At 41.1% G+C, this 27856-nt stretch overlaps 1 protein-coding gene and 1 long non-coding RNA gene across 12 annotated transcripts in view; one reads left to right on the top strand and one right to left on the bottom strand.

The window, feature by feature from the left end:
• The window catches only part of UMAD1 (UBAP1-MVB12-associated (UMA) domain containing 1), a 62297-nt gene extending 59787 nt beyond the window's left edge, over positions 1–2510 (top strand). For all 8 annotated transcript variants that reach the window (XM_015853593.2, XM_085538588.1, XM_085538587.1 and 5 more), the window contains one exon: positions 926–2510. In XM_015853593.2, the coding sequence (XP_015709079.2) occupies positions 926–1183 (258 nt within the window). In that variant the 3' untranslated portion in view covers positions 1184–2510. The remainder of the gene's footprint in view (positions 1–925) is intronic.
• A 6864-nt stretch (positions 2511–9374) lies between these two features.
• Positions 9375–24970, bottom strand: LOC107309109 (uncharacterized). Of its 4 annotated transcripts, none has more exons than XR_014943043.1 (5): positions 24833–24970; positions 15088–15183; positions 14549–14730; positions 12979–13078; positions 9375–9508 (listed from the first exon to the last, which is right to left on the bottom strand). It is a non-coding gene; the product is annotated as an uncharacterized LOC107309109 (long non-coding RNA). The 4 variants fall into 4 exon arrangements; XR_014943044.1 differs by lacking the exon at positions 9375–9508 and adding an exon at positions 9897–10010; XR_014943042.1 differs by lacking the exon at positions 9375–9508 and adding an exon at positions 13650–13688.
• Positions 24971–27856: the final 2886 nt, after the last annotated feature.

Below are 27856 nucleotides of genomic sequence, written 5' to 3'. Positions count from 1 at the left end.
TCTCTATTTGTACTTATATAAAATAGAAATCCCTATGGCAGTAATTGTTTTCTTCAAGATTACGTGTGAACTCTTGGTTTGAATAGCACTTGGTTGCTATAAACAGTAGAGTAAGTTAGATTTGCTTCCAGGGGCAGAATAATTAGACTTCTCTTTGTTTTTAAAATGGCGAAAGTTTGCAGATAGACAGTTACTAACGTCGTTCTGGTAAGCCAGTATCAAGGCCTGTAAGACAGTTGTGTTTACCATTCTATCTGATGGCATTTTCCATAAGTTACCTTGACTGCTTCTGTATGTCAGGGTATTTTTATTTCATTGTTGGCTTTGGTTTATGGGTTTTGTACGTTTGGTTTTTGTTTGTCTGTTATAGTTTTGTTTACTGTGCTTTTCTAATGGTCTGTAAAGCACCATTAGCTGACCTTACTAATTGGTGAAGCAATTCTGTTTCAGACTGGAAATCATGATCAGTAGTAATTTGAAAGAGCTGGAGGAGGAGTTGGTTGTTTGATTTTTTGTTGTTATTTGTTCAAACAGGGTCCTACATTTATAGATGACTTCTGATAGGGTGCGGAAGGGTAGAAGGAATTGAACTTTCTATCTAAATAGGAGCTTTGGCAGTTTATAGAAGGAATTTTCCCCTTTACTTGAAGACAGTGTCCCACCTGCCTTGATTTTCTTAAGGGCAGAGTAACATTAAGTGGGAGAGATTATGATAATCATTAAAAAGAAAAAGAAGGAAAGAAATTGTTTTCAGCCTTATTTCAAACCAGCCTGCCTCAAAGATTTGCTATTTCACATCGAGCTGAACTAATCTTGGAACTACTTCTGTTTGGTGGTTGTTTTTTCATTTATTAATAGCTTGTGATAGAAAGCCACATCTGCCTGATGTGTAGCGTCTACATTACTGTTCTTCTGTTCTCTTCAGATAAATACAGGGCACCGATCGGAGCTGACTGTATCGAGAGCAGAGGTGGGAAATGAAAGGAGCCAAAATTTGGATAGCAGCCCTTTCATGTCAGATCTCCTAAGCGATGTACCCTTTGCCCTGGCACCACACGTGTTAGCAGTGCAGGGCATCCATAATGATGTTCCTGACCGACTGCTCACCTACAACATCAGTGACAATTTATCAAGATTTTGGTACGACTTTACGCTCGAGAATTCTGTACTTTGTGACCCGTAATGTTTCCTTGATCTTTTCTGTGTGTCAAAGTCTGAATGCAAAGATAAAGATTTATTTCAAACAGCTTAATGTTTTGGGGGCTGACCACTGATATGAGATCCGCTGGATCAAAAGGATTGTTATTCAGTGCTGTGTTGTATTCCTTAGATTTAAGTGGCCTGTAACTTACTGTGTTAAGTGTTCTGTTTATCTACAAAGAAATCGAGCAAAACTGTTTCAGCCAATGTTGGCTGTGGGAGTCTGCTTCACATACGTGGGCTGCAGACACAAACATTTCATAAGGATGAATTCTGAGCACAACTGCTTTGTTGTGCTTTTGGTTCTGGTAATAAACACGCAGATCCTGTTATACGTGTTTCTTCAGATCACCTTTGATTTTCTGCAGATAGAAGCCAGCGTTAATAGTAAAGCAGCGCTTCTTTATACTACTGGACAGAGAGTTTTCCAGGCGGTAAGTTTTAATCCTCAGACTCAATTCTGAGTACTGAAATAATGTGGAGTACTTAATACTATCGATCACCAGTTTGAAGGTGACCATGGTATTTTTGTGCCCTCATTTTGTGCCACTCCTGTTGCCTGGGGAAGTCCTCTAAGGCTGCCTGTTGGCTGCTGTTTGTTCTCACTACCACATGTGTTCCTGATTTATATACGGATCAGCTTTTCCATTTTAACCTCTTTGCCCCCTAAAGAAGGAAATCTCAGGACACGTACTTTTAATGGTCACACCCTCCTTTTTTTAATTTGTGTGCCAGAGATACAGATGGCAATGTTTAACAACAGGAAAACATTACATTGTTTCTTATCCAGCTAAATTAGATGGCTAAGTACCTAAACATGCTTTCTCACAGACCGCTGTGTCCCTTGCTCACAAGCTTCCAGTGTGTTTTTTCCAACTAAAGCCAGAGTTGCTGTTGTATGAGCAGCAGCTCTCTGATGTAATACCACCATTTGTGTGAATAACGTTCTGTGTTGCACAGAAGATTACACTTGTTTTCTCTCCCAGACTATTCATATTGTGCCAAACCTTAGCAGGTAATTCCATATATTTTTAAGCCCTGTGGTAGCTCAAAATATATATTTTTTCAGACTTGCATCCTGTAGGTATTTGAGATAAGTGCCATAAGCGATGGAGAAATTGCATTGTGAATATGTCTTAGGTTGTTATATATTCATGTTCAAGATTTATTCTTTTTTAATGTATGTATATAAGTGAATTTGTTAGTATCTGTGTAACAGTTATGTCCATAAATGTTGTGAAATACTTGCTTCAGGGAAAGTAAGTGTGCTGTGTACCAATAAATAACTGTCAAATAATGTGTGACAATTAGTACTTGGCTTGACCTGTTTTCTTTTCTGTAGCAGTGACCACTGAGACTTCATGGGAGCTTGAAATTGTTTAATTGAAGCAATTTTTTCAGTGTCACTTTAAAATCGGGGTATTCAGTGAGTCTGTCACAGTTTTGTCTGCTGCATTTTGTGCTCTGTGTAGGTGATGTGCAGTGGCTGGTTAGTATTGATGACACTGCTGCTATGAGCTGGGAATACTCAGACCCCTTAGAGGGAAGAACTAATTGTACAAAGCTGCTTAGAACTGTTTTGTGTGCTGAGTTTTCTGGTTAGAACATACCTAAAGCACCGCATTTAATTTCCTTGATTGTTTTATATTTCTCCTTTATAAACTGTTCAGCAAACGGAATGTTTCCATTCAAGATGTTCATCTCAAACCTGAAATGTTTCTCCAGCTGAGCTGGACTGGAGGCAGAACTGCACGATGCTGCTGAGAAGCCAACAGACTCACAATACTTGTTCTTCCCTTGTCAGCTGACAGCACATAACTTTTTTTTTTTTTATTTTTGCATTCGGTTTTGATTAAAGCTAGATAATCCATCTAAAATAATTATATCTTGTCAGAGCCGTGCTCTGTTATGCTCACAAGCCAATGTGGTGTCCTTTTAAAAGAAAAGAAGATGCAAAAGAGTGTGAGGAGGAGGTTGCATTCACCCATGGTGAGAAATATGGTCGGTAGGTTAAGCATTTGGCCTGCATCTTTAGCTGTGTTCCATAAAGGTTAACATTTGCACATAGCACAAGTTCTCATAACGAGCAGGGGTACTGGAGTGCATCTCCTCACTGCCCTCTCTTTAGCAAGGGTTGAGGCTCTCCCTTGCTTAACATCATCCATAAAAATAGATTGAAGCTTAATGGTATCCAGACCACAAAGGTGAACTTCTTCCCACTGGGATAAGAAAATAAGACACTTAGACTGTTATAAATTAGTAAGATTTATGGCCTTGCCTGCTAATAACATGAAGATGGTACAGAATCTTCAGAAAATGAAAGATTTCAAACAGTCTCCATTCATATAGAAGTGTATAATGCTGTAAATGCATATCGGTCACTGTCAGCAAATGCTGAATGGTTATGCTCCAACATTAGGCCACTCATTTTAAAGAAGGGAAGTATAAACTGTTATAATATAATCAATATTGAGATCTGAGTAGTAAAATGCCCCAGCCAGTCTTTTCTGTATATTCTGTATATTCAAATAAGAGCTGGAATAAAGCTGTTTGCATTGTGTTATGGGTATGTATGTAAATTGTTTAGACAGAACTGAAAGATATTTCATAGCTGATATCAGCAACATCAGAGTTAAGACAGGTTGTCAACTCCAGAGCTAATGATGAAAGCCTGAGGTATGATCCTGTGCTGGTGGAATGCTGTAAATGGGAGCTTTGTTACTGCCATTAGTGGACACTTTACTCTGCCTTCACTCTTTTATTAAATAGTTTGTTTGGTAGAGTTTGGTTCATGGGATATTCTGAGTTTCCTTTGCAGTTCTGTACGTTTTCCTTACAAGAGATGTACTCTGCTTTATGTGATGGCTTCCTTATGGAGCTTTCTAATAAATCAAACATAACAAGACACTTCTTATTTCCTCTGGAGAAGTGGTAAATACAGGCCTCTGGAACAGTCTAATTTTAAATGTAGAAAAAGGAGACCAAAGCCCACATGTTCAAAGGTAAATCAAAGAATAATTGCATCCAGAGCAGCTCTACGGAAGGCTGAGTGTGAGCCCATCCCTACAGACAGCTCCCTGGTGACAAACTCAGAAGTGGAACCAGACAACGCTGTGCACAGGAGGTCGGTCAAGGAGATGGTTACAGATCCCCTTTCTGTTGTTTTCTATAAAGTACGACCTGAACCTTGATACCACAGCTGGCAGTGCATGCTTGTGTGGTCACGGATGAGAGGTTTTGACCCTAGAGCGAAAAAAAAAGGGTGAAAGGCAGAGAGTGTAATCACTGTGCTAGTTACAGCAGCTCAAAATAACACGCAGTTTATTGCATTGTTAGCTGGAGAACCTGTCATGCCCACAAAAAGCTGAAGCAGCCTCCCTGTGCGGGACGAGCGGGCTGTTCAGAACAATAGCATGACGCTTGTGCTTGAGAAACTGCTTTCCTCTCCTCCTCACTGCCCTGTTGTTATGACATAATCATCCATCTTGCTTTGGGTTTTCTCAGCCTAGTGAGTACAGAGAGGAACCAGAATGGCAACTAACAGGGGCTGACTCCTTCCCTTCTCAGGGAACTGCAACAGTACAACTGGTGACAAGGCGATTCCAGATTAACCAGATTTCCTTTCAAAGCTGACATGCATCTGCTACAGCAACAGAGGCTGAGCCTGGTGAGTAACTCCTTAAAATCCAAAGGCAGACTCCTTCTAAGCACCAAAGGGCACAAAAGGAAAAGGAAAGTTTAATAAGCCATGTTGGATTTGCTCAGCCCGTCTGCTGTGATGAATTTCTGTGAGCATAACAAGCTCACAAAGTTAGCCATAGGTACATCGGGCCTAATTTCTTCCCATCAGTGTCGCATTCCTTGAAGCAGCATTGTGAGTCTCCCCATTATCCACTGAGGCCATATTCTTTCTTAGATATTTCCTTCCTTTGATTCTTCTAGAGAACTGCCTCTTTCTTTTCAGTATCTCTTACAGAGATGAGACTGTTTCCAGAAAATAGACCCAGCCTTCATCCTGCAAAGGGGACCCTTTTTGCATAGGCACTTTGTTAGCCTTCCTTCTGGCTGAATCAGAGCCATCCAAAAGAAGCAATGTAAGTATTCATCCTTACTGCAAGGGGAGAAAAGACACTACCTTGTTCCTGTTAACAGACAGCTAATTGGGAAGCATTGCTGCTCATAAAACACAACTTTGATTTTTGTCGATTTGGAATTTCATCATTTTCAGACTCCGTGGGTCTAAGAAGGAAATTCAAGGCATGGCGCCTCACTATTTAGTTTAGCGGGGAGCAAATTTTATGTTGTGTGTTTGATATTCCCTTTGCTCTGTGTGACGCCAGTGAGTAAGACTGTTTTAATTCTTCAGCACGTGCTGATGAGCCTTGCTGAGATGGAATAAGATCCAAAAAGCAATAAGATCCAAAGCACTGCTTTGACCTCTGTGGATGAAGTCCTTAGGTCTGTGTGCAGAAGCGTTTTCCTCCATGTATAAATGGTTTAAGCAGTCAATACAACTCTCAGAAATAATGTTTCACACTTTCTGAGATGCTTTAGTGACAAACTTTCCTGCTTTCCTGGGGTGGGCTGAAGGTCTTGACTAAGCCTGGCTGTTCTGCATGCAATTACTTTGAGGCAATTGGAAACTACTGGTTTTGTACAAGTATCTACCTACAGTGAAATGGCAGAGTCCTCATGTTTCCTGTATTCCTTTCTGTTGTTTGGAACAAAGAACACATGGTGGAATTAAATCAAACTAAAGGGGGGGAAGGATGGCAAGGATATGCGAAGGAGTTTTTGTCGTAGTAGCTAAAATTGGCTTTAAGGAAAATGCAGGAACTAAATGAAATGCAGATGGTAACAATACAGCAACACTATCGTATTGGTGATCCAAACTGGGAAGTAAATTGGTGTTGGTATTGTGCTCAGTGGAGTCTTTTTGTGTACATACAGCAGATAGCACAAAGCTCCCTGGTGTTATTGCCTCTGTCATTAACAGGCACATACAGGTAGTGTAATAGGTAATGACTGCGTACTTCTTTCAACATCTCAGAGCCAGTGCTTGTTTGCAGTCCGCAGCCTTCCAGGCTGTAGTCTTTCTAGTCTGTGTTTCACCACAGAAGTGCAATGAATATTCAAGTTTACTTTCTAACGAGGCATCAGAGCTTTGCTGTATCAGTGTTCAGCAGTTTGTCAAATACATTCCTCCTACAGAAGCAAAACTGTGCAAGCATGCTGTGTGGTTCCTACAAGAACCAGAAGCTGCAGAGCTTTCAGCCTTGTGCTGCCAGCTGTGGTGAGATGCTGGAGAAGCCTTTTTAATTCTTGGACAAAATAGGGAATCTAGTGGTGGAAGTGGAAGTGATGATGACCCCAGAAGGATGGAGCAGCTGTAGAACAGAAGAAAGAGAAGCTTTGGTTCTGCCAGGCAATTCAACTCACTTTTCCTTTCTGCAAAGATAAAATAAACTCTTGAGATCAAAGATCTCATTTACAAGGCTGTCTTCTTAGGTCAGTCAGCACATGTACTTCAATAACAGAACATAAAAGAAACTGCTCACAAGCAAGCAAACAAACGAAAAAGGATGTGTATCAATTATAAACATCCCTCATCCAACCCTGTGTGGGTATCAGCTTCATGACGAGAGTTGCCACTTGTATCCAAATGTTCTTCTGACCATTTCAAGGGGTTGGATGTGGGCGTCCTTCTAAATTACAGCGAAAAGAAGTTTGAAGCAGATGGGCTCAGAAAGAAGGCTCAGGTGAAATGGGCCGTGGTGAGGGGAAGGGAGCTGCTTGTCTAAATGAACTGATACTGATCAGAACCGCAGAAGATGCTGGGACTTCAGTCTGAGCGCCGTGCCACCCCCTTTTGTGAGGAGATCTGCTGGTTGTCTGTTCTGCTCAAGCAAATGGAGCAATGTGTGCTGCTTTGGAAACTATGCTGTAATTTCCTTTTTCATCTGTTTTTAGAAACTGCTGGTGCATCTGCTTGGCTTACTCTGCTCTTAAAGACATTTTTAGATTCCCGTAGCTCTGATTTTAACCATTATATGTTTAGATAGGGCTTTTTGTCAAATATGTGATATTTATCTTACCCGCTGAGACAAAGGGTCCTTTTTGTTGTTGTTTGACTTTAATGTCTTCCGTCGTTTGCTTAGTTCTCCTTCAGTTATCCCTCAAATAAAAAACATCTACACTTCTCCCTCTGCTTGGTAGGATGGAGTGGAACACATGCATTAAATTTATCCCAGAAAGGATAGCCAAATTTTATTACAATTAGTGTTACGGTACTTGCAGATATTTTAGATCAGTTACAGCTAAAATTTCATCTACAAGGTTAACATATTCTCTGCATTTTCATGTAGTTTAATTCATGCTGCAGTTTAATTCATGGCTCGGGGGCAGGCAAACTGGGAAGTTGTCATATGGGCGATGGATATTGGATTAACAGAGGGATTTACAATTACTTCCTCTACAGCATGTAGTGTGCAGTACGCGCATCCGCTCACAGTGGGCAGGTTACAGTAACTGCTTCAAAGCTGGTTGTTGCCATTGGATTTTTAAGTGGCATCAAATAAGAAGCTGCTGATTGAGGAACTGAGGTGTAATGTTCTGCTGTAGATTGCTGAAATGCTTTACACTGGAAATCAGTATTAATACTCACCTTGAATCTTAGTGACATAGAAGGCAAGATTTAAATCATAAGACACCTGTAAAATGATTGAATGACCAGAAGTGGCTGCTGTGTTTTACTTTACTTAGAGATTGGCTGGTGAAATCACCTCTGTTCATGCTGCGGTTATTTTTGTACCATAAAATAAAAGCAAATTATAAGTATGGCACATTTGTTCTGGCTGTTCATTTGTACAAATCTGAAAGAGTGTCTGGGAGTAGAACCCTTTTCCAGTATTACAGGTTTTGGCCAAGGTGAGAAAGTCTGTCTCCTAGAAGAGGAAGTCATCCCAAGACTGATCTCTTCATCGTGGACATCAAAAATAAGTCAGATGGGACTTGTCCGTGAGGAGCTCATGTAGCAACGGGACTCTGGCTATGTGTAAGAGGACGTGCACAGTGACTACAAGAAAGCAGTCTCTGGTGATGACTTAGGTGGTGTTGAACACACGCTCAACTTCATGGCACGCAATAGGAATGGTGTTCCTAACATCCACCGCAAGAGCAGCTGACCTGTATGAAGATTATTTTCCCCAGAACAAAAGTAATTGTTAGGAAAAATAGAAGCCAACCAGCGTACCCTTCTTAAACAGGTGAGATAATTCAAGTGAAGGATTGGCTCTTGCTTGGAAACTTGAGAATACATTATCGTGTTTTCAGGCAAATTGCAATTGACTGAGCAAGGCCTTTATGGGACATGCTGCATCACCTTGCCTCCAGAAGTTGTTTTCACTCATACACAGACTGACGGTCTTCTTCTTTAAAGAAACACCCCATGAACACAGTGCTTAAAAAGTTCTTTGAAATACCATTCCCTTCTGATACATCATTTCAGACTGGAGATCAGGACCCGTAATTTGTCAGTCTCTAACAGAGTAGTCCATGTAACTCAGTAACACTTGGGTTGCTCTGTTTACCTTTCCCCCTGTACATATCTATTGATCTTAAACTCCTCTGACCTAGAGGCAGCCTCGTCGACATTGTTTATTATGTTATGGAGACGATGAAATATGGAGTAAACAAAGAAGAGTGGAGATCCCTATCTGAGAATTTCCACCCTTGAACTTTTTGTCCCATATGCATCCGACCTGAATTTTTAGGTGCCTCGTGGTCTGAAGGCTCAGCCCAGGCCAGAAGGTTTGAGAGGAAAATTTCTCTGACACAAACCTCCTTTCTGTGCTTTCTTCTACAATCCCAGTCATCCTTGTTTCCATCCACGCAGGAGGGAAGGGCGAGCTTTGTTGTAGGCCAGCACCCAGTTTTTTTCATCTGCTTCTTTCTCCATGTATGTGAGAAGGCGTCCTCATGAGCTCACGCATCCTTCCTAACACTGAGCTGCCAGCTGGTGCCCGTACCTTGTCCTCATCATGGAGATATTTTAATATAAGTGTGTTTTAACTAAAGGTATCTATACAGAAAGGGTGGATGGGTGGGTGGATGGATGGATGGATGGATGGATGGATGGATGGATGGATGGATGGATGGATGGATGGATGGTAAAATGATTATTCTTCAGATTTTCCATGGAAATTTTCTGCTTCAGTTCAGATATCAGATGCTTCCTGTGGCTCTGCTGGCTGCAATCCTGTCATTTTGCCACATCTGTTGTCAACAGCTCCATTACCAGGTAGTCCATCTGAGGAAAAAGAATGGATTCTGATTTTCATCATATTGTTATAACTATTTTATGACAAGTGGCAATACACAGAGATGGAGGTGCAGTTTCCAGAGCAGAGTCTCCAGTAGCTTCATGTGAACTATATGCCTTTAAGAACCCATCTCTCTCCTCATAATTACTTATTGTACAAAATTGCAGTTGGCAGCAATCGGGTTAAGTATTGAAATGTTTTGCATTTAACTGAGGTGATTGCATTCACATTTCCAATTTGAAATGTTTTACCATCTTAACTACAAAACCTCCTACTGTGCCTTTAAAGTGTGTTTTAGAATACTAGTACTAATTTTGCATGAAAATCCTTGATTTCAATAACACAAAATAAAACGCACTGTTGTATTTTTCTCACCAGTTATTATATACAGGTATGTTCTCCAGCAGGAACCAGATGGTTTATTGTTCCCATTGCTGCCTTCTCTTTGCTCTCCATCCTCATCCCTCTCCCAGTGATGGATTTTACGTGCTGAATGTGGAGAAAACCATCATAATGAAAGAACTGTCAAAATCTGGTCAGAAGTGGTGATCCCCCTTGGGAAGGAGACACATCTAAACACAGCTCTTGTCTTTCATCTACACTCGTCTACATTTCTTATTTTCCTACTCCTTTTTTTTTTTCCTTTCCAATTCTAAGCAGCTCAGCTATTTCCAAGACTGAAGCTCAGGGAAAAGGAATTCTGGTGACCTCTTCTTTGCAGTAGGACTAAAAATGGACAGGGAGAAAGTCGACTCATTCGTGACTGCTTTCCATGCTGCTTAACAACAAGCTGTGTGTGTGCCTGGTGCCTGCCAAGCAGCCAGAGAGTGACTGGTGTGCTCTCATCAACAGGGCTCACCCTACAGCTGTAGCTCATCTCTATTTTTAGGCAACAGTGTCTCACCTTTTCTCTCCTCTGCTGAGCAGACAGACATTGTATTGTTTTCTGAGCCTTTTTCTGTGTGTTTCAACCATCCGTCTGGTGAGGATGCTGAAGCCCCGTGGTGCTGATAGCCCCAGCAGGGCGGCAGTATGGGCTGATGTGAGGGGATCTTGGCACAGAATCACAGAATCCCCAAATCATAGGATGGCTTGGGTTGGAAGAGGCCTCAAAGGTCGTCACTAGTTCCATTGCCCCTGTTGTGGGATGAGTTGCCAGCCACTAGGTCAGGCTGCCCAGGAGCCCATCAAGCCTGGCCTTGAATGCTTCCATGGATGGGGCATCCACAATTTCTCTGAGCAGCTCATTCATGTGCCTCACCACTCTCTGAGTGAAGAATTTCTTCCTAGCAGCTAACCTAAACCTAAACCTTCCCTCTTCCAGCTTAAATCCATTCCCCCTTGTCCTATCACTATAATCTGTGTAAGTCTGTAAGCTCCTTTCAGGTACTGGAAGATTGCGACAAGATATTCCTGGAGCCCCCAGGACTGGGCTGAGTACTGCAGATGGGACCTCACAAGAGCAGAGTAGAGGGATGCAATCATCTCTCTCTCTCCCTGCTGGCCACCACTTTGTTGATGCAGCCCAGAATACCATTTGCCTTCCATGCTTGAAGAACATACTTGTCCAGCCTCTCATCCAACAGAACCCTGCATCCCTGAGCATCCCTTCCAAAGCTCACATTCAGCAGCAGTGTAACTGCTTTCACTTTGCTTGTGAGGAGTCACAAAAGTGGGATTTGTTATGACAATTACATAAATATTATGTAAGCGTTGCAACAGAGGGATTTGTCATAACCAGTTAATTCTCATCCTCTCAGTGCAAATCACGTAACTATATCTTTATTCTGGAACATCATTCCATCCCTTGCGTTCATTCAGTCTTTAGTTTGACTAAAACACTCCAGTAAATGGTGGTGAAATGGCTCCCACTTCCCCACACTGTGCCTTTCATGCTGCTGGGGAGGCAGACTTCATATTCTGTGGAAGATTTCTTCAAGTATTATTCCCAACTGAAGGGAAACAAACTCATCATGAAGTGAAACACAAAGCAGGTCATTGATGGGTTTGCATTACATGAAATGGTTGGATGATATCAAAAAATCATTTCCACATTTTTTAGCAAAGTGGTTTTGAAAAGAAACTGGAAGTATTAAGAATATGGAAATACCACAGAAACACTGAAATAGGTAGTAAGGAGGTGAAAACCACTTCGTTTTCCCACCCTAATAAACCGGAATAGGAAAGCATGTGAAAACTTTAAATTTTGATGACTATTGGCTTTCCAATGAAAACTACTGCGTAAAACTAACAAGTTGCTTATATAAAAGCAAGGAGGAGGATAAAAAACTCAGAACATGCCTTAATTTATCCAAAAGGAAAAGCAACTAAAAGGTTTGAAAACCCCTCCAGAATCTTCTTCATCATTGTCTGAGACGGTCTTCACATTACAGCTGCTACCTTCAGAGCTTCACAACGAGGAAGTTGTTCCTGGAGAAGGATTTGGTAACATGCTTTGTGCTTTGTGAACGGTGTGTTTTTAGGACGTTCCCATAATCACACCACAAGTCTAACACAGCTCAGTTGTATCTACTGAGACTTCTGGTTGAAAGCAGTACTTTCCACATGCTGGCCTTCAGATGTATCTTTCTGGCCTCCCCTTTATTGAGCAGCTTTATATTTCTCCTCCAAACACAGTTATCTCCACCGATCCATATCGTATCGAATGATCTGAAAATAATGTTATTAATGGGCAGGTAGTCACCCACAGAAAGCATAATCACATTTTATTTCAGACAATAATTATAAATTCAATGTGTTGCCTGGATCTCACTTGCCTTTTACAAAAGGATACAGGGGCTATGGATAATTTATAAACAAATAGTATTATATTATTGATCACTGATCTCCATGGTTACCGGGCTCCTCCAGTTTCATCTTGGCCTCAATGTAATTAAGCATTGTTGCCCGTACGGTGAGCTGCGAGTTAGAATAAGCTGGAAACACACAAATCATTATAACGAGCAGAGAGGGAGATTTCCTTTATTTTTGCACCATAGCACAACTGGCAAAGACCTTTTGTATGTTCGTGTAGAACTGGCTGCCTGCAGGTCAGAGCATGTGGGAGCAGGTTGGGGTCACTGGGCGAGGTCTTCACTTGGGGCAATAGCGTTGCTGCAGGGTTTGGGCGCTCACTGCCTGCTGCCATACTGGAATCCACAGGCACAGCTTGAGAGCAGCTCTGTTCCAATGGGATTTAAAGCAGTGATGAACACTCAGGTTTGTGCTGTTCATTCTTTAAATCCATATTTTTTATTCCTTGTTGACCCAGGCAGTCAATGGCAGGGTTGTTTTTTTTTTCTTTCTTAAAAAGCAACGTGAAAATATGTACGCATGAAAAATTAAGAGCCAAAAGAATCAACCTTTCGCTCCACCTTTGTTTTATATTGAGAGTAGTCTCAAATAGGTCTTGGAGCAACAGGCTGTTCAAGTTGAAAGCAAACTTGGTGAGGCTTACCTTTTTGACAAACATGTTTTGAATACTCCTCTGCATGACCTCTGAGCTGACCCGAGGCAGGTTTGCCCTCTCTAGATGCCTCAGCTCTGATACTGAAGTACTTTAAAATGCAAATAGGAAACAATAAAGGAAGCATTTGCATCTTGAAATAACTTTTTAAAAGTCCTTCTTTCGGTCTCTGTGCGCTGATAATTCATTTCCTTCTCCCTGTCAGACAAAGTTCAATTTCCCCATTTCTGGGTTTGATTTCCCCCTGCTCCATCCCTGCAGAGCACCCCTCCCGCTATTCCCCAGGCTGTGGATATCTGCGTTCCCATCTGATGCAGAGGCTTCGAAGGATACGGTCACCCTTTTCTGCAGCAGCCACCATGGGGCTCACTCACTGCTCCTTCTCCTTTCATCCCTGTAGATATCCAATCTGTAACACGCTGCTTATCCTCCTCATCAATACCTTCATATTCTGCAGACTCTCTCCTCTCTTTCTAGTTGTTAAAACCCTTCTTTGGCCAAGGAACCCTTCCCAAATAAAGCATATTGATAACATTTACTTGCTCTACTGTAGGACTAGTTTCAAATATGCAACTCTTGGCATCTAACATATCTCCAGAGCTCCCAGGGGAATGGGCACTCACTTTGTTTTTGCAGATATTAAAAAACAAAATGGGACTTACCAAGAGGTTTTACAGGACGCCTTTTCACACAATCAATTTCTGAAACAAGAGGGTTTCAATACACAAAACCCATAAAACTATTACACCAAGATGCTTAGGTGCTATTGTAGTTACTAAGGGACCATCAGCGACAAAGAAATCTACTTTTAAAACACAAAGTATAGACGAGTCTATAGACAAAACATTCCGAGTATGGATTTATGGATGCCTTTTCCTAGATTAAATCCCAAAGGATGAGGTCAGGAGTCAGTCCAGAGCTGTATTTAGAAGAAACTTTCATAAAAAACAATGAAGAAACAACATAATTCTGTCCGTGTTTCTGCTCAACTGCCTCAACTCCACATGCAAACATCCAATTCCCCTAAATTTTACTGTCTCTAAAAAAAAAACACCCCACAAGACTGCAAAAACAAGTAAGCCCGAACAGACCCATCAACAAGGACTGAAAATAGAGATCTGACAAAAGTGGAGGCTATGGACAGTTACCATGAGAGGTATATATTAAAAATGGTAAAATAAATAAATAAATACGGCTTCAGGAATCAGATAGATAACTTGGTATTTGCCACTTTCTAAGTAAGAATAATAAATGGCAAAATATGCAAGGCTGGATTGTATTAGAGAATTCACCATAAATTACATACCACAGAGTTGGACACTGAACTGTTAATACAAGAAAGCTTTGGAGCATGGGTTTCCAATTTCTACTGTATGAATTTTTGTCAACACAGCTTCCTGTGGTCAGATGACTTACTCTGTCCGTGCTGGTCTTTTCTCCCCCCAGAACTGAACTGAATTTTAAGGTCAGGCGGAAACTCCCTCACTGGTGTTCTGCTGCAATACTGCACCAGAGAGAATTTGAATGTTTTGCTTCTGAGCGTACCCTTGTGATTTCTTACCTTATTCATGCTTATGATTGCCTCACATTTTCTCACCAAAGACGTAGCCATGTGAGCCTTTAATTAAACACGTCAGCAGTCATGGAACAATTAAAGTCTTCATCAGAGACGATTAGTCTGCAGGGATGAGGAGTGGCACAGTAAGTGCGCTGTGTGCCGGTGCTTTATTTACAGAGGCCACGCTGAATAAAAAAAACACAAGATCAAATCAATAGCAGTTTACCTAAAGAGGGAGCTTTAATGCCTCATGGACTGAGACACTAAAGTCTTCTTCTTGCCTATTACTCTTAATACACAGCCACTGTCATGGGGCTTAATCAGAATTCATGGAGCCGCTAAACCAGGGCAAGATTATTGATCTTATTAAAGATGTAAGAGCGCTGGTCTGAGAAGACAGGGCCTCCAGAGAAAGGCTCTGCCTCACCCTGCCTGCCTGGGGCTTTGCCACAGCCAGGACCCAGAGGCATTTCTCTTCTGTAGATAAGGATCTTAAAAGCCTGGGTACAACTGCCCCACACTGAGCATCTAAATCTCCTCACCTGTTGTTCTGTACATGCCTTCCTGACCTTCACCAACAGCATTTTCATTAGCTTTGAGGACTGGGCTCCTTCTGCTGTTAATCCTATGTGATGCCCCTGAAAATAAAGGAGTGGCATAGGTGTAACTGAACGGGAATTTAAGAACTGCAGATTACAGAGATGTAACTGATGGCCTAATTTGGCTGAAGCAGTACTGCTAGCACACAGAGAAGTAACCCAGGTGTACCTCTGTGTCCTAGTTATGTGGTTTCTGTTGGTTTTGTTTAGCGTGCAAATTGCTTGCTATATTTGTAGAAAATATTGAGTGATAACAGTGGAGCTAGAACAGTGCTAACAAGTTTTTGATCATCAGTTGCCAAACTGAAAAGTTAAACTAAACTTCATTTAGGCTGGCCCACAATAAACATTTTCCATTTGGGCATGTTTTTCCATTGGACAGGAAGTTAGATGTCTTACATTGGGGCAGTGAGAAGAGGAAGAATTAAAACTGGAATCATGTGTTGCTGCTGCTGAGCAGCTGCATGGTCATCATTTAGCAAGATACAAGAGCCCATGGAGGAACTGGAAGAGTTTGGACAGCTTCCCCAGTATCAGTGGACAGGAGGGACACAGCACATCCAGCAGTTTCCATACAAAATAATAAATATTGGCTCCTGTCTGCAGCCCCTTGCCTGTGCTGATCTGAGGCCTCCTCAGGCTCCTCCCGGCCTTCCTCTGTGAGGCTCTGGGCAGTGACAGACAGCACCACACCAGTACCGGTACCAGTACCAGTACTGGGGCTCGGAAGCCCAACCAGGACAAACGTGGCAATTAGAAGGTTTAATTTAGGTGTTAAATTAAAAATCTCAATTGCTACAGTCCCACAAAGAGGATGGTCTTGAATACACATCTCTCGTGTTCTACATCTATCAACCTCCAAGTACTGCAGCCTTTCCCACCTCCACCTTTATCTATTTGAAGGAAAAGGTCAGCAGAAACTTGGGCAGATCTGCTCCAGATTAAAGAGGGGGGAATTAAACTGGGTTGTTCTGATAATTACTGCAGTCATCTGAAGCATTCACCCAGCTTTGAGCTGAATGCCGCAGCAGCGTTCTTGCAGCACACCTGCACAGGCAGGATCTTCAGGCTGAGCTGGAATTCATTTTACCTTTCCACAGCAGGCAAAAACTAAATCTTAAAACCAGAAAGGAGTAACACGAGTTTCTTGGGCAGCAACCATTCTTTGGATAATAGGTGACGTGCAGCTACTCTTACTGATGTCAAAGCTACTGCCAGACATGGGAAAGACATTTTGGGTTCATTCCCATTGCTGAGCATCCTATCTGAGGGATTTAATTGTCAAAAGGAGATCTAACTTGGTAAGGACAGTGATTAGAGAATTGCCATTTCAATTGTAACAAGCCAGGTAAAGTAATTGCAACAAGTGCACCATTGCAGACGTGTCTTTCCTATATGAGACAAGCAAGATTTGCAGCTCAGAACTGTCCTGTGATAACAACCTTAACAGTTGATATAGAGTGAGTGCTGACTTCAGCTTGTAGCTGCAGATCCAAGTGTGTCAAACCATGCCATGTGTGCTTTAAGCCAACAACTTTATTCATACTATCATTTACCCTCCATGCCAACAGGAATAGTTAAGAAAAGCAAATTCAATCACGTTAGTGATGAAACACTTCGTAGCATGGAATCTACAATAAAGCCAGTCAACATTTTACAAGAAAACAAAGAATACTGCCTGACAGTACACATTCCTTTTGTATTTTCTTTTTGTATAACTGCACATTTTAAAACACTGTACGTGAATGCAGCTAAAATTGCCCGTTTAGTACTTTACTTCTTTACTTCTTGATTGGGCCATTCCAAGGTGGGCAGTAGGGGAGCAGGGTCAGGAGGGTCAAAGACTTTATTGTAGGCAAGAAATGGAGCCTGATAAAACTCTGATATTCTGGATGTGACTGCAAAAAAACAACAGTGCAGTAGACACTGCATTGCCACTGATAGCCCATGCAAGTTCACTGTGTGCAGAGCAGTATTAGTCTCACACAGCAAACAAATGATGACCTAAACATACAGAGGAAAAAAGGAAATATCAGTTAGGAAAAATGACAACAGGACAACAAAATATTGCATAATACCAGCAATATAAATACATCCATAGCGTAGAATTACTTCAGGAAAGCCTTCTTCGCCCCTGCAGTTTAAATGTACCAAAGATGTGTTTTAAGAAATCATATACAGTTAGAACTATGTATGATAAACACGGTAAAGCATGAATAAGCATCTCATAGGATATCCATTGACATATTCTATTGGTGCAAATAGTTAGATATTTCCCTGTGCATATCAAATATGCCTTCTGTCTCAGGAGGAATGTAAGATATGTGGATATAAGACTTAACTGGTTAATTCTGGCTCTCATCATCTGATTAAAATATTCTAGAATTTTCTTCCTTAAATAAATTATGGATTATATCAGATAACTCCTACTACAGTATCCGTGACTGTATGTCTCTCTCTTAGTAATGCTTCCTATTTATTTCCATGGAAACGTCAACAGATACATAGAGCACAACAACACTGTTTGCTGGAGCAAATTCTCAGCTACAAAAAACTCTTTTTCAGCACAACCTCCAGCATCAACCATCACCAGCTATGAACAAGAGCCTGCATGCAATGCTCATGTCAGTCTGCACCACTGAAAGTCACCCACTGTCTCTGTTGCCACTGCTGAAATGCACCACTCACCACCTCACTGTGCTCACATCCACTATTGGGTTTCCATAAACGTTCACATCCACTATTGGGTTTCCATAAACGTTCACCAAGTGTCAACGAATGTCATTGGGTGCCATTTTTTCCACACTGAGGAATTCAGTGTCACACCTTTACTTCATTCACACTCCCGTGTCAGACGTCATTGTGTCAAACTGCCCCTCTCCTGCCATTCATCACACAGCAACAAAATGTGATGGGCTATTGGTGGGATGGTTCATCCTCTACTGCTCGACCACTAGCATCTGCCTCTGATGTCATGGGTCTAATAATACAGGATTACCATTATTGTTTTGTTATAGGACTAACTGTAAAATGAAATCAGGGTTTCTCTTTCCAGTCCAGCAGCCTATAGTAGAATTCTGCACACCAACTAACTTCCTGGGTTTTCTGAAAATTCTCTTGTGTAATTCCTACACTGTCTCTGAAGACATGTGAATTGGTAACGGTGTACTTTTATAATAAATGCTTTGCTTCTACAGATTCAGGTTTCCTTGTTCTGTTGAATCCTTTAATTAAAGCACAACTAGGAAAGCTGGAATGTCAGCAGATGATACTTGTTGGAACTGCTGCTGTGTGCTCATGAGTATTCAGCGGAACTGAGACACAGTGGTGGGTTTGGTGGGTTTCAGACAAGCCTAAATGTCTTCTAACTACTTGCTCTGTACTTTAATTTATGCTTCTTTTTGAACACATTACATTTTAGTTTATACGTAGGCTCGTCCCTGAGCTTTTGTACCAAGTGTGCAAGCTGCTGAGGCAAATGATGCACTCACTACAAGGTATAATTTAGAGGCAGGTGGGAAGTGCTTGAAATGCGTGTGTCTTCGTAAGTAATTCCTAAAGTGCTATTATTACCTACAGTCTCTAGTTTCTGAACTAAATGTCCTCTCCTCCCCCCTAAACCTTTTATCTGTTCTGAAATAAGACTAGTGGAGAGATTATATGTTCCAGATCCAGATTTTGGGGAAGTTTAGCAGCCATTCAGCTGCAGATGGTCATTTCCAATGAATTGTGGCCGCATTTGGCTTTTGAGAATCAAAGATGAGTAACGCAGAAGAGCCACCAGCAAAGATCAAGCTGCCAAATTTCCACTTTTTCTTTACTGCAGAAATATCCATGTTTTCTGTTAATCCTGGTGCTGAGATCAAAGGATCCAAATGGTTGTGCTAGTGTGCATTACAGCTGGATAAATCACTTAAGATGTTATTGTAAAAGCTAAACTGGTGTGACCTTTGTTCTCATCAATCTTCTATTTATTCTTTACTTACTGGCTTGTGTGGAAGACTCCTGTACTGCTATCCTTGATACAAAGATGGCACCAATTACAATTCTTCACTTGCATATGAAAAAGTGTGATATATTCACTGTTATTTAGCATTATTATTATTATTATTAGCACAGTTATCAGGAAAAACTTCTTTACAGAAAGGGTTGTTAAGCACTGGAATAGGCTCCCCAGGGAGGTGGTTGAGTCACCATCCCTGTATGTGTTTAAAAACTGTTTGGATGTGGTGCTCAGGGACATCATTTAGAGGTGGGCTGTTAGAGTTGGGGTAGTATGGTTAGGTTGTGGTTGGACTTGATCTTCAAGGTCTTTTCCAACCTGAGCAATTCTGTGATTCTATTAGTGAACCTTTATATATGGAAAATGGCTATAAAATGTTGAAAATTAAATTTAACAAATATAGATAGGAAATTGTAAATGAGTATTCTCATTTGCAAAGTTAACTGCTTGAAAGAAGCCATTTTACCCATTAACTTGCATGGACAGAATATTCCAGCCTTTGAAAACATTGCGTAGACAAACTGAATTTCTACATCTTTTCTACTCCTGTGTGTCTGATCATTGGCACTGCAGAAATTAAACTGCATGAATTTTATTTGTATGCAAGAATAATAAAGCAGATCTAAAGATGACATTTAAACACCCACTATAGGTTGTATGTCACATTGATATCAAGGAATAGGAGAAAAGCCTCGGAGCTGGGAAAGCAACAACAGCAGAAGTAGACTTCCAACAGCAAAAGTAGACTTCTAGATGGATAAAACACAGGAATAAGAATTCTGTTTTAACTCACTTTTTTTCCCCCTTTTTACATTTGTGTTACCTGTTAATGTAAGTAACATTTTTGACACACGGAGGAACATTTTTGACAACTGCCATCAACTTCACACCTCTGCCATCTTCTTATCCATGTTACCAGTTCTCCTTTTTCAAGGAGACAACAAATCCGTGTTCTTTTTCCTTTCATCTACTCTCCCACTTTTCCCCGTCTTGACAGTTCTTACATATTTTCATTGGGCTCCTCCTCTTTACCAGTAATAGAATATTTTTATATTTGCTTTCTTCCCTCATTCTTCGCTTTTCTTTCTCTGTGGTAATCCCAACATACACACCTGGTTCCCCTTGAGACTGAAATGTTGAAGTCAAGACAACCTTCCTGAATTCTTGCTATGCTTTTATCAGTGATTTTATCAGCCTGTTTTTCTATCCTTTCCTGGCATTCCTCTCTCCTGTGACTCTGAATAAATATCAGAGCCACACAAATGAGGGCCATCCATTGGACACCCATTTATAATCTTATCTTGTATTCCATGGTGCAGTTCTTAGTTCTGAGCTGGCTATGCCATTTTCTCAAAGTTATCTCAAATCCTACTATTTTTATGAAGCATTCAGGAAAACAAGAATTGGTGTTGTCCTGGGACAATTTCAGTGAGGAAGACATTTCTTAACTTATATGTAGCTTTATAAATATATTCTGTGCTACATTTTGCCCAAAGAAATCTAGTTTATACTAAATATATACTCAACTTCATTCTTGCTTCCTTCTTCTTTTTTTTGGACTTCAGTTTCTCTTATAATATGATAACCTCCTTTGCTTTAAGAACTGCATTTTTGGGTATGTGAAATAACCACCACAAAACCCTGTAATACAACATATAAAAATAATAATTATTATTTTTAGCTGTACTCACAAGACATCACTAATATTTCTCAAAACACCTCATCTTCTCAGAGACCTGTAGCAGCACACACAAGAGTCAGCTCTAAATGATGCAGTGGTAAAAAGTGAATTAAACTCAAGCGTGTCTGATAATTTAAGGCGTTAGCACTGTGGCACGCCAGTTCATCTCACTGCATTGAAATAATATAAAAACATAGTGAGAAAAGATGTATGCAGTATTGCACAGGGTCAATCCGATCAGGCGTTCACCCTGATTCTCAAGATATTGAGACAGACAGATTCACACTGCTGCCAGCTAGAGCTCTATGTATCAAGAGAATAAGAGGATATAGAGGGGCACTTAAGTTCTGTGTGTGTACAGTGCCAGACAGAATAGTATCATGATTAATCACTTGGTCACCCAGCTGCTATGACAGTAAACAGGAAAAAGAGTTCAATTCAAGAAGGCTGGGGGATATTTTGAATTTAGTTTCTTAAAGGTGTGACAATCCCACCCAGGTCACGCCAGAATCAGCCTGTTCTAATTTTGTAACCAGTAACACAAGCCCACTGAACTGCATAATTTATAAATCACTTCAAGAGAGTTTGGTGTGAAAGGTGATATGAAAGTGGAAGTTGTTAACCACCGCTGCAGCTGGCTGAGCGTCTTGTTTATTCTCTAGCCATATTCTGCGTCAGGAGCCTGTACCACAACTAATTAGCCATAATGCTTTATAATTGTATAAACAGAATATATAATAGACCTGTATGATATATAATTAATTTTGCCCTTAAGGAAAGCTTTTGGAAGTCAAACCATAAGCTTTTTGAGAACTGCCTCTTTATTCTCGCGCTGACAAGGCATATATCCCTGCTGGCAGAGCTCGGAGAACCTTCCAGAAAACAATTTCATTAGGCATGACCAGGTGTGTTGTTTTTTTGCAGGAGCGAGTGCTTGCAGCTACAACTCTGACACTGAGGCGGCTGCAGCTGTGGCTGTGCCTGCCTTCCTGCAGCCAGCAGTGAGAAGTGGGGCTTTTGTACAGTGGTCAGTTTTAAAACAAGCTAACTTACTGTTGTCATAGAGGTGCTACTTATTCAGTCTTGTGTTTTGTTGTCCTTATTTTTTATTAAATTATTTGTGTGTGTGTGTGTGTAGTAAATTCCAGGTTAAGCTCCAATACTGCTATTGCAAATACTACCTCAAAAGCCCAAACAAATAAAGATAAATATTTTTTTTCCTGGATTATGATGCATAAGTAAGTACAATCCGGTGTGCTTGGAAAAATCACTGTCCTGATAGATTTGCTTATCCTTCCCACTGGAAAAATAAAAAAGACACACGGGACTTCAGGAGTCCTGTTGGATCGGACACCTGATCTATCTTAGATGAGGGCCACTTTCTTTAAAGTGACAAAGCAGGCAGCATCCATCTCTAAGACATGTTCAAGCAGAGGAGCAAAGTACCACATTGCCTAGTCATGTGGAGCAGGGCTGTGTGAAGACCAGGCTGCAGCTGGCAGCAGTATCCTAACAGAGCTGAGCTGGTCTGCTGAGAGATTTCATCAGTCCTTGTTTTCAGACAGAGCTTCTCATTGTGAGATGCTGATCAGAGCCAGCAGCCGTGCAAGCAGCCCAAGGTGGGGAACTCCCATCTGCCTGGTACTTACTCTGCTGACATTCTGGTAAGAGACAGCTTCACATCACACTCCATAGGAATGATAATCACACCCTTCCTGAGGCCTGACATGCCATGGGCAGGGTTATCTTTGCATGGCTTTCTAGATCCTTCTCATTGATAAAGTTTCTGTACCTGAGAAGTATTTGGCAGAGCTGTCCTCATGCACACAAACAGAGGAGTTGACTCTTAACCTCAGACGCTTGGGATGGGAGTAGTCTGTGTCAGATTGCGTGCCCTCCGAAGCAACTTCACAGGTCATTTACGTAACCTCCAAAACTAAATATACAATTTCCCTGGGGAGCTTTGAGGTGGATTTATTAATTGGGTTCCAAAAACTTTTGAGGTAGCTATTTTTGAGGTAACAAGGTTTTTTTTCTTTCATTGCTTTCCCACCCACGTCCATGTCTGAATTTAGAGCTGCCTTCCATTCCTTTGGGAGCTAGGAGTCACAAAATAAATCTTTTCCCTTCTCCCTTCCAAATTTAAGAGATATAGCTTCTGTCTTCTCATGTAATCAGCTTCATTTCTTACTCCCTTTCTCTGCACTTCATACACTCAGTTGTCACTTGCTGCTCTTCATACAGATACATTTGTTGTTTACCACTACTTCTCACATAACAGAGACACTTTGTTTGCTGGAAGAGCCAAAGCTGTAACTCAGTAGTGCAAGACAAGGTCTTCCCCTTGAGATGTTTCATCCAGGGCTTGCAGTCACTGAACAGTTACATCAAACAGTTCAGTTTCTGCACAACGACAGGGATTTCAACTGCTAATCTGAATGTAGTGATTACGTTCCCATTAGTGTAACAGTGCGTACTTTATATCTCAAGTATCAGGGATCTTATTTGTGCCTACCTTGCTGGCCAGCCCAAGTTTGCATGTGACAGTTCTGGAAAGAACTTTTGAAAGCAATATGTGGGCTTTTTGTCACTTACAGTTGTGAAGAAGGAAACACCCAGATGAACATCATTGGGGCAGTTCTGATTTCTCGAAGGAAAAAGCCATCTTTCTGGGCAAATAACACGTATAAATAGATTTACCAATTAATGCTTTTATTTCCAAGAACTCATAAAATCTCAGATTACTCTTGAGAGTAATAAATACTTCAATTATGCTGTTCTTGATTACAGGCAAGAGCGTAACAGCTCTGACTGGTAGCGATTTCATAATTATGTTTGATTACAGGCATGTTCCTATTGTACTGATGCAGAGTGGTTATTTGTTTCCTTCTATCAGTCTATTGGGTTCCACTGCAGACCAAGAGCATGCTGTGTCAGCACACGTGGCTCACAAAGCTACTCTCCTCAGAGCCTGGTCACTAAAGCACAGCTATTAACAAGGACCTCTGGTAGCTGGGCCAGCAAAACTTCCCAGAACTGTGACTAAAACCCCATGCAATTACATCAGTGGAGGCCACTTTCTAAAGGAATCCTAAATTTGATCAACTCTTGAGGGCTCTGTCTTGCATATAAAGTTTTAATTCACAGTATGTGGGCCAAAGTTACTCATACCTTTACTTTATTGACATTACAACAAGAACCAGCATGATTGACAAAAAATAAAGAAAAAACTATATCTATACTGTCCCTGCTTCATACTACCACAGAGCTGAATAAAAAAGGAAAAGCTCTACTAAGCCAATTAGCCCTCTCTCTGTCAACGAGCAGCATGAACAGAAAAATCATGCCTTACAATCTCTTCTGTGGTGCTTTGTTTATTTGGTATTAAATGACTCATGGAATATGGTTTACACCTCTCCCCTAGGGAGATTATCCCAGCTGCTGAAACTTAGTAGCAGTTCCCTTTCTTCTGTTTCACTTCTAATGATCCCTAAGTTTTTCGTTCTGTTTTATGTTGGGATGTAAAAGCTACAGGGGAAACTCATCTACCCAAGCCTGCTTTTATAAGCAGTTAAAACTGTGACAGAAACACATAAACCCAAGGAAACATGCAGCCAAAAAAGAAACACATCATTTGTTTCACTGATACTACGCCACCTCAGTGGCACATTTTCAAGCTAAACTTACGCTTCCTTGTTTTTACAGGTTGTTCCTGAGTGTTATGTAAATGTGCACTTATTGTATGTAAATTGGCATTAGGCTAATTGTTAAAGCTTGTTTTATAGCTGTAACACCAACAACCCACATTTACAATTAAGTATTTGCTCCACAGACAAACACAATACGAATTATTATTTACAGCATTTTGTCCCAGTGTTGTGTCTCTGTTCTGACCCCAGAACCTGTTAAAGGCACAGAATATCTCAAAAAGGAACATAATTAATAAGAGTACGTAGCCCATGGAAAGGCAAAGTTGTAATACATTTTATTCTTACTCTACTCACCAGACTGCAGCATCTACTTGAGAAGAGGGTATTTTCCTGCTTTGAAGATGCAGTGACATCATCTTCATTTCCCAGCCATGGTTTTGCAGTGTACTGTGTCACTTCATAGCATTACATCTGGCTGTAAAGGAATGGTGATGACAAAGGGCTTTCCAAAGAAATTCTGTGTTGCTTGTTGTGCCCATGGAGAAAGATGGTGGTGAACAAGGCTTCGTCAGTGAGAAAATTAAAGGAGGATAAATAGAGAAGTAGAAGAAATCCAGAGGGCAGCCCAGCTTCTCACAGTACAGGCCTACATTCTTGACTTGTGCATTATGTGTACCAATGGGTAGAAAGAAAGCCTTAAAAACAAACCAGGAAGAAGGACTGGTGATTTTAGCTGTGAGTTGAATGTCAGCCTTTGTGTTCAACTAAATGCTCGAGGAATACATAATTCAGAATTCCCCAGTGGTTGTCCTGTTTTCCTGTAGATGAGAAGAGGATGCAGCCAGCAGGTCTGATTCCAGATGAGATAAGATTTTGTTATAACAAAAGTAATGGTTAATGAGCACGTTCTCATTTAAGTGAGTTATCCACTACTACACACACACAAAAAGCTTATGGCAGACAGGAAGGAAAGGCATTACCCAAAATGGTTTTTGATATTATTAAGGAAAAATCTTATGGTTCTTATTTGCTTGTTTATTGGCTTCTTCATTACACAGTCCTTACAGCAAAACACTAAAGTGCTGAATGAAACACAGTAACAAATAGCATTTAACTAAACAGACAGCACTGTAATACCTGTTTGTTGAAATCTGATATGAAACTTAACTCTAAAATATTCTAATTTGTGAGTATGTGTAAGTGCTAATTTGACTCAGTATAAATAGTCCATAAGTATTTAGGATAGACATGATTCAAGACTATAAGGAAAGGAAAACTAACACTTGACCAAATATTTGGCCCTAAATGGGACAGTAAGCAATATAGCATGAGATTCTGCTGCTGATCCTCTGGAATGCATGACTCCATGTCTGCAGCACCAACTCGCTGGCCCTCCTGTCCCACTCCAAAACATTTCCTTCTTCCTTTTTTCTCTCTTGTTCCATTTCTCATTGCCTCCCATCTCACCCAGACTCGTCAAAGCCAAGCTCTTCTCTGCTGAGTGTCAATGAAAATAGCAGCGAGGATACAAGCTTTGTATCAGCATCCCCGTGGAATTCCGGGACACAGCTACGACACGTGTCCCAAAAGGCCCACAGACAGAGAGTGGTCAGGTGGTTGGAGGAGATTGGATCTGTGTCACCCAACATTTTGTAGCTGTGAGGAGATGGGACATGCTTAACTAAGGCAATCCCCAAAGTTCAGCAGTGAACAGTGCCTAAGAAGTCTTCAGTACAACTTCTAGGAGACAAAGTTTCATCATTGAAGGGCTTCACCTTGGCTTGTTCTAGTACTGCACCACAGCTGATTTTAACTCCAAAACATCACTTGGATGTAAACGCTTCATCTTGTTATTTTTCTCATCCCAAATGCGATTTTGCTCATCCCAAATGTAAACTCACTAGAAATAATTCGGTTGTGGTGAATGGATCAGGAGATATGCAAAAACAAATAGACATTTTAGCGTTGCTATTTTGCGTTAGACGTTGTGTGAAAACCTCAGGGGCAGTCAGAAAGAACTTGTTTCTAAGTCAAGTGGGCAATGGCAACAAAGAAAATGTAGACAGAGGAAGATAAAAGGGATATAAAAGCAATGGAAGCATCAGGCTGATACACTTAGAGCAGCAGAGTATTGATGTTCTCAGACCCAGGTAAGTGCCTCGAAACAAAAGATACATTTAGACTTGAAGAGTTTTTCCTCTTTAAAACCTTCAGGTAGGAACAAACTAACAAGGATTAGGATTGCGCTGCGCCTGGTGACTGCCCAAACCCCTTTGGTTTCCATGGCTCATGGCACTTCAGTAAGTCTATTTGTGCCCTAGAGAGATGAACCCATTAATTGATAACAGTAGGATACGTGTGTGTAGCTCTGCTCCATCCTTGCCTGCAGCTGCCCTGATCTTTGAGTTTGCTCCCTCACTTCCATGCTCTCGCTCTAATGTATAATTTCCACTGCATTCAGGATGCCTCTCCGACCGTGCTAAGAATGCCTGTGCATCCCAAAAGGCTTTAAGTTTCAGAACTTAATATTGCCTCCAACGTGAACTCCCGAAGCACGTGGAGATGTGAAGCAAGAAGCACTTCTTATGTAGCTTCTGAAAAGCTGTCCCAAGGCATTCAAGGTAAATGTGGATTTTTGAAAGTGTGTAGACTTCGATAGGATCTCAGTTTTTGCTCCACTCTCCTTGTTATACCTTCCTCTGAATGTTACAGAGCAATGGTTTTCCCTGAGGGAAGTACTCTGAAACCTATATCAAACACTTAATGGAAAGCATTGCCACTTGGCACCTCACTTTAAAATAAGGAAGAACGTATTCTTCATCTTCTCTGGCCTAGATGTGACAAACGTTTCCTGGGAGAAAGGTGTGATGGTGTTTTACTATGCATGCTAATTCCAGCTAAGACAGTGACAAAAAGGAAAATAACTTCTGGGGAGCAATGTCTGCTCCGTACAGATGTTGATGGGATTGGTAAATTTGACTGGGAATGCCCCCAGCAGACAACTGCTTTGAAGGCTGTGTTCACTTAATTTGGTCTGCAAGGTCACAGTGTAGTCCTTGGTGTGGAAAGGGAGAATTGATACTGATATTTTACAGTGCTCTGTCCAAGCACTGTGGGAAGGGGTATGATTTTGTTCTAGTTCTTGTGGGTTTTTCTGTTGTCATAAGTTTATCTTGTTTTTATGCATCAGTTCCTCTTCTTCTTCCGTGTCCTACTTGTTTCGATGGGGAAGGACACAATGGAATTACAATGAGAGGCCTGGAGCATCTCCCTTATGAGGAAAGCCTGAGAGACTTGAGACTGTTCAGCCTGAAGAAGCCTGAGAGGGGATCTTATCAATGCTTATAAATATCTAAAGGGTGCATATCAGATGGATGG

The sequence above is a fragment of the Coturnix japonica genome, chromosome 2, assembly GCF_054131305.1.
Source record: "Coturnix japonica strain WE chromosome 2, WE-NBRP24, whole genome shotgun sequence".
NCBI lineage: Eukaryota > Metazoa > Chordata > Aves > Galliformes > Phasianidae > Coturnix > Coturnix japonica.
This window is presented reverse-complemented; position numbering and strand designations above follow the sequence as displayed.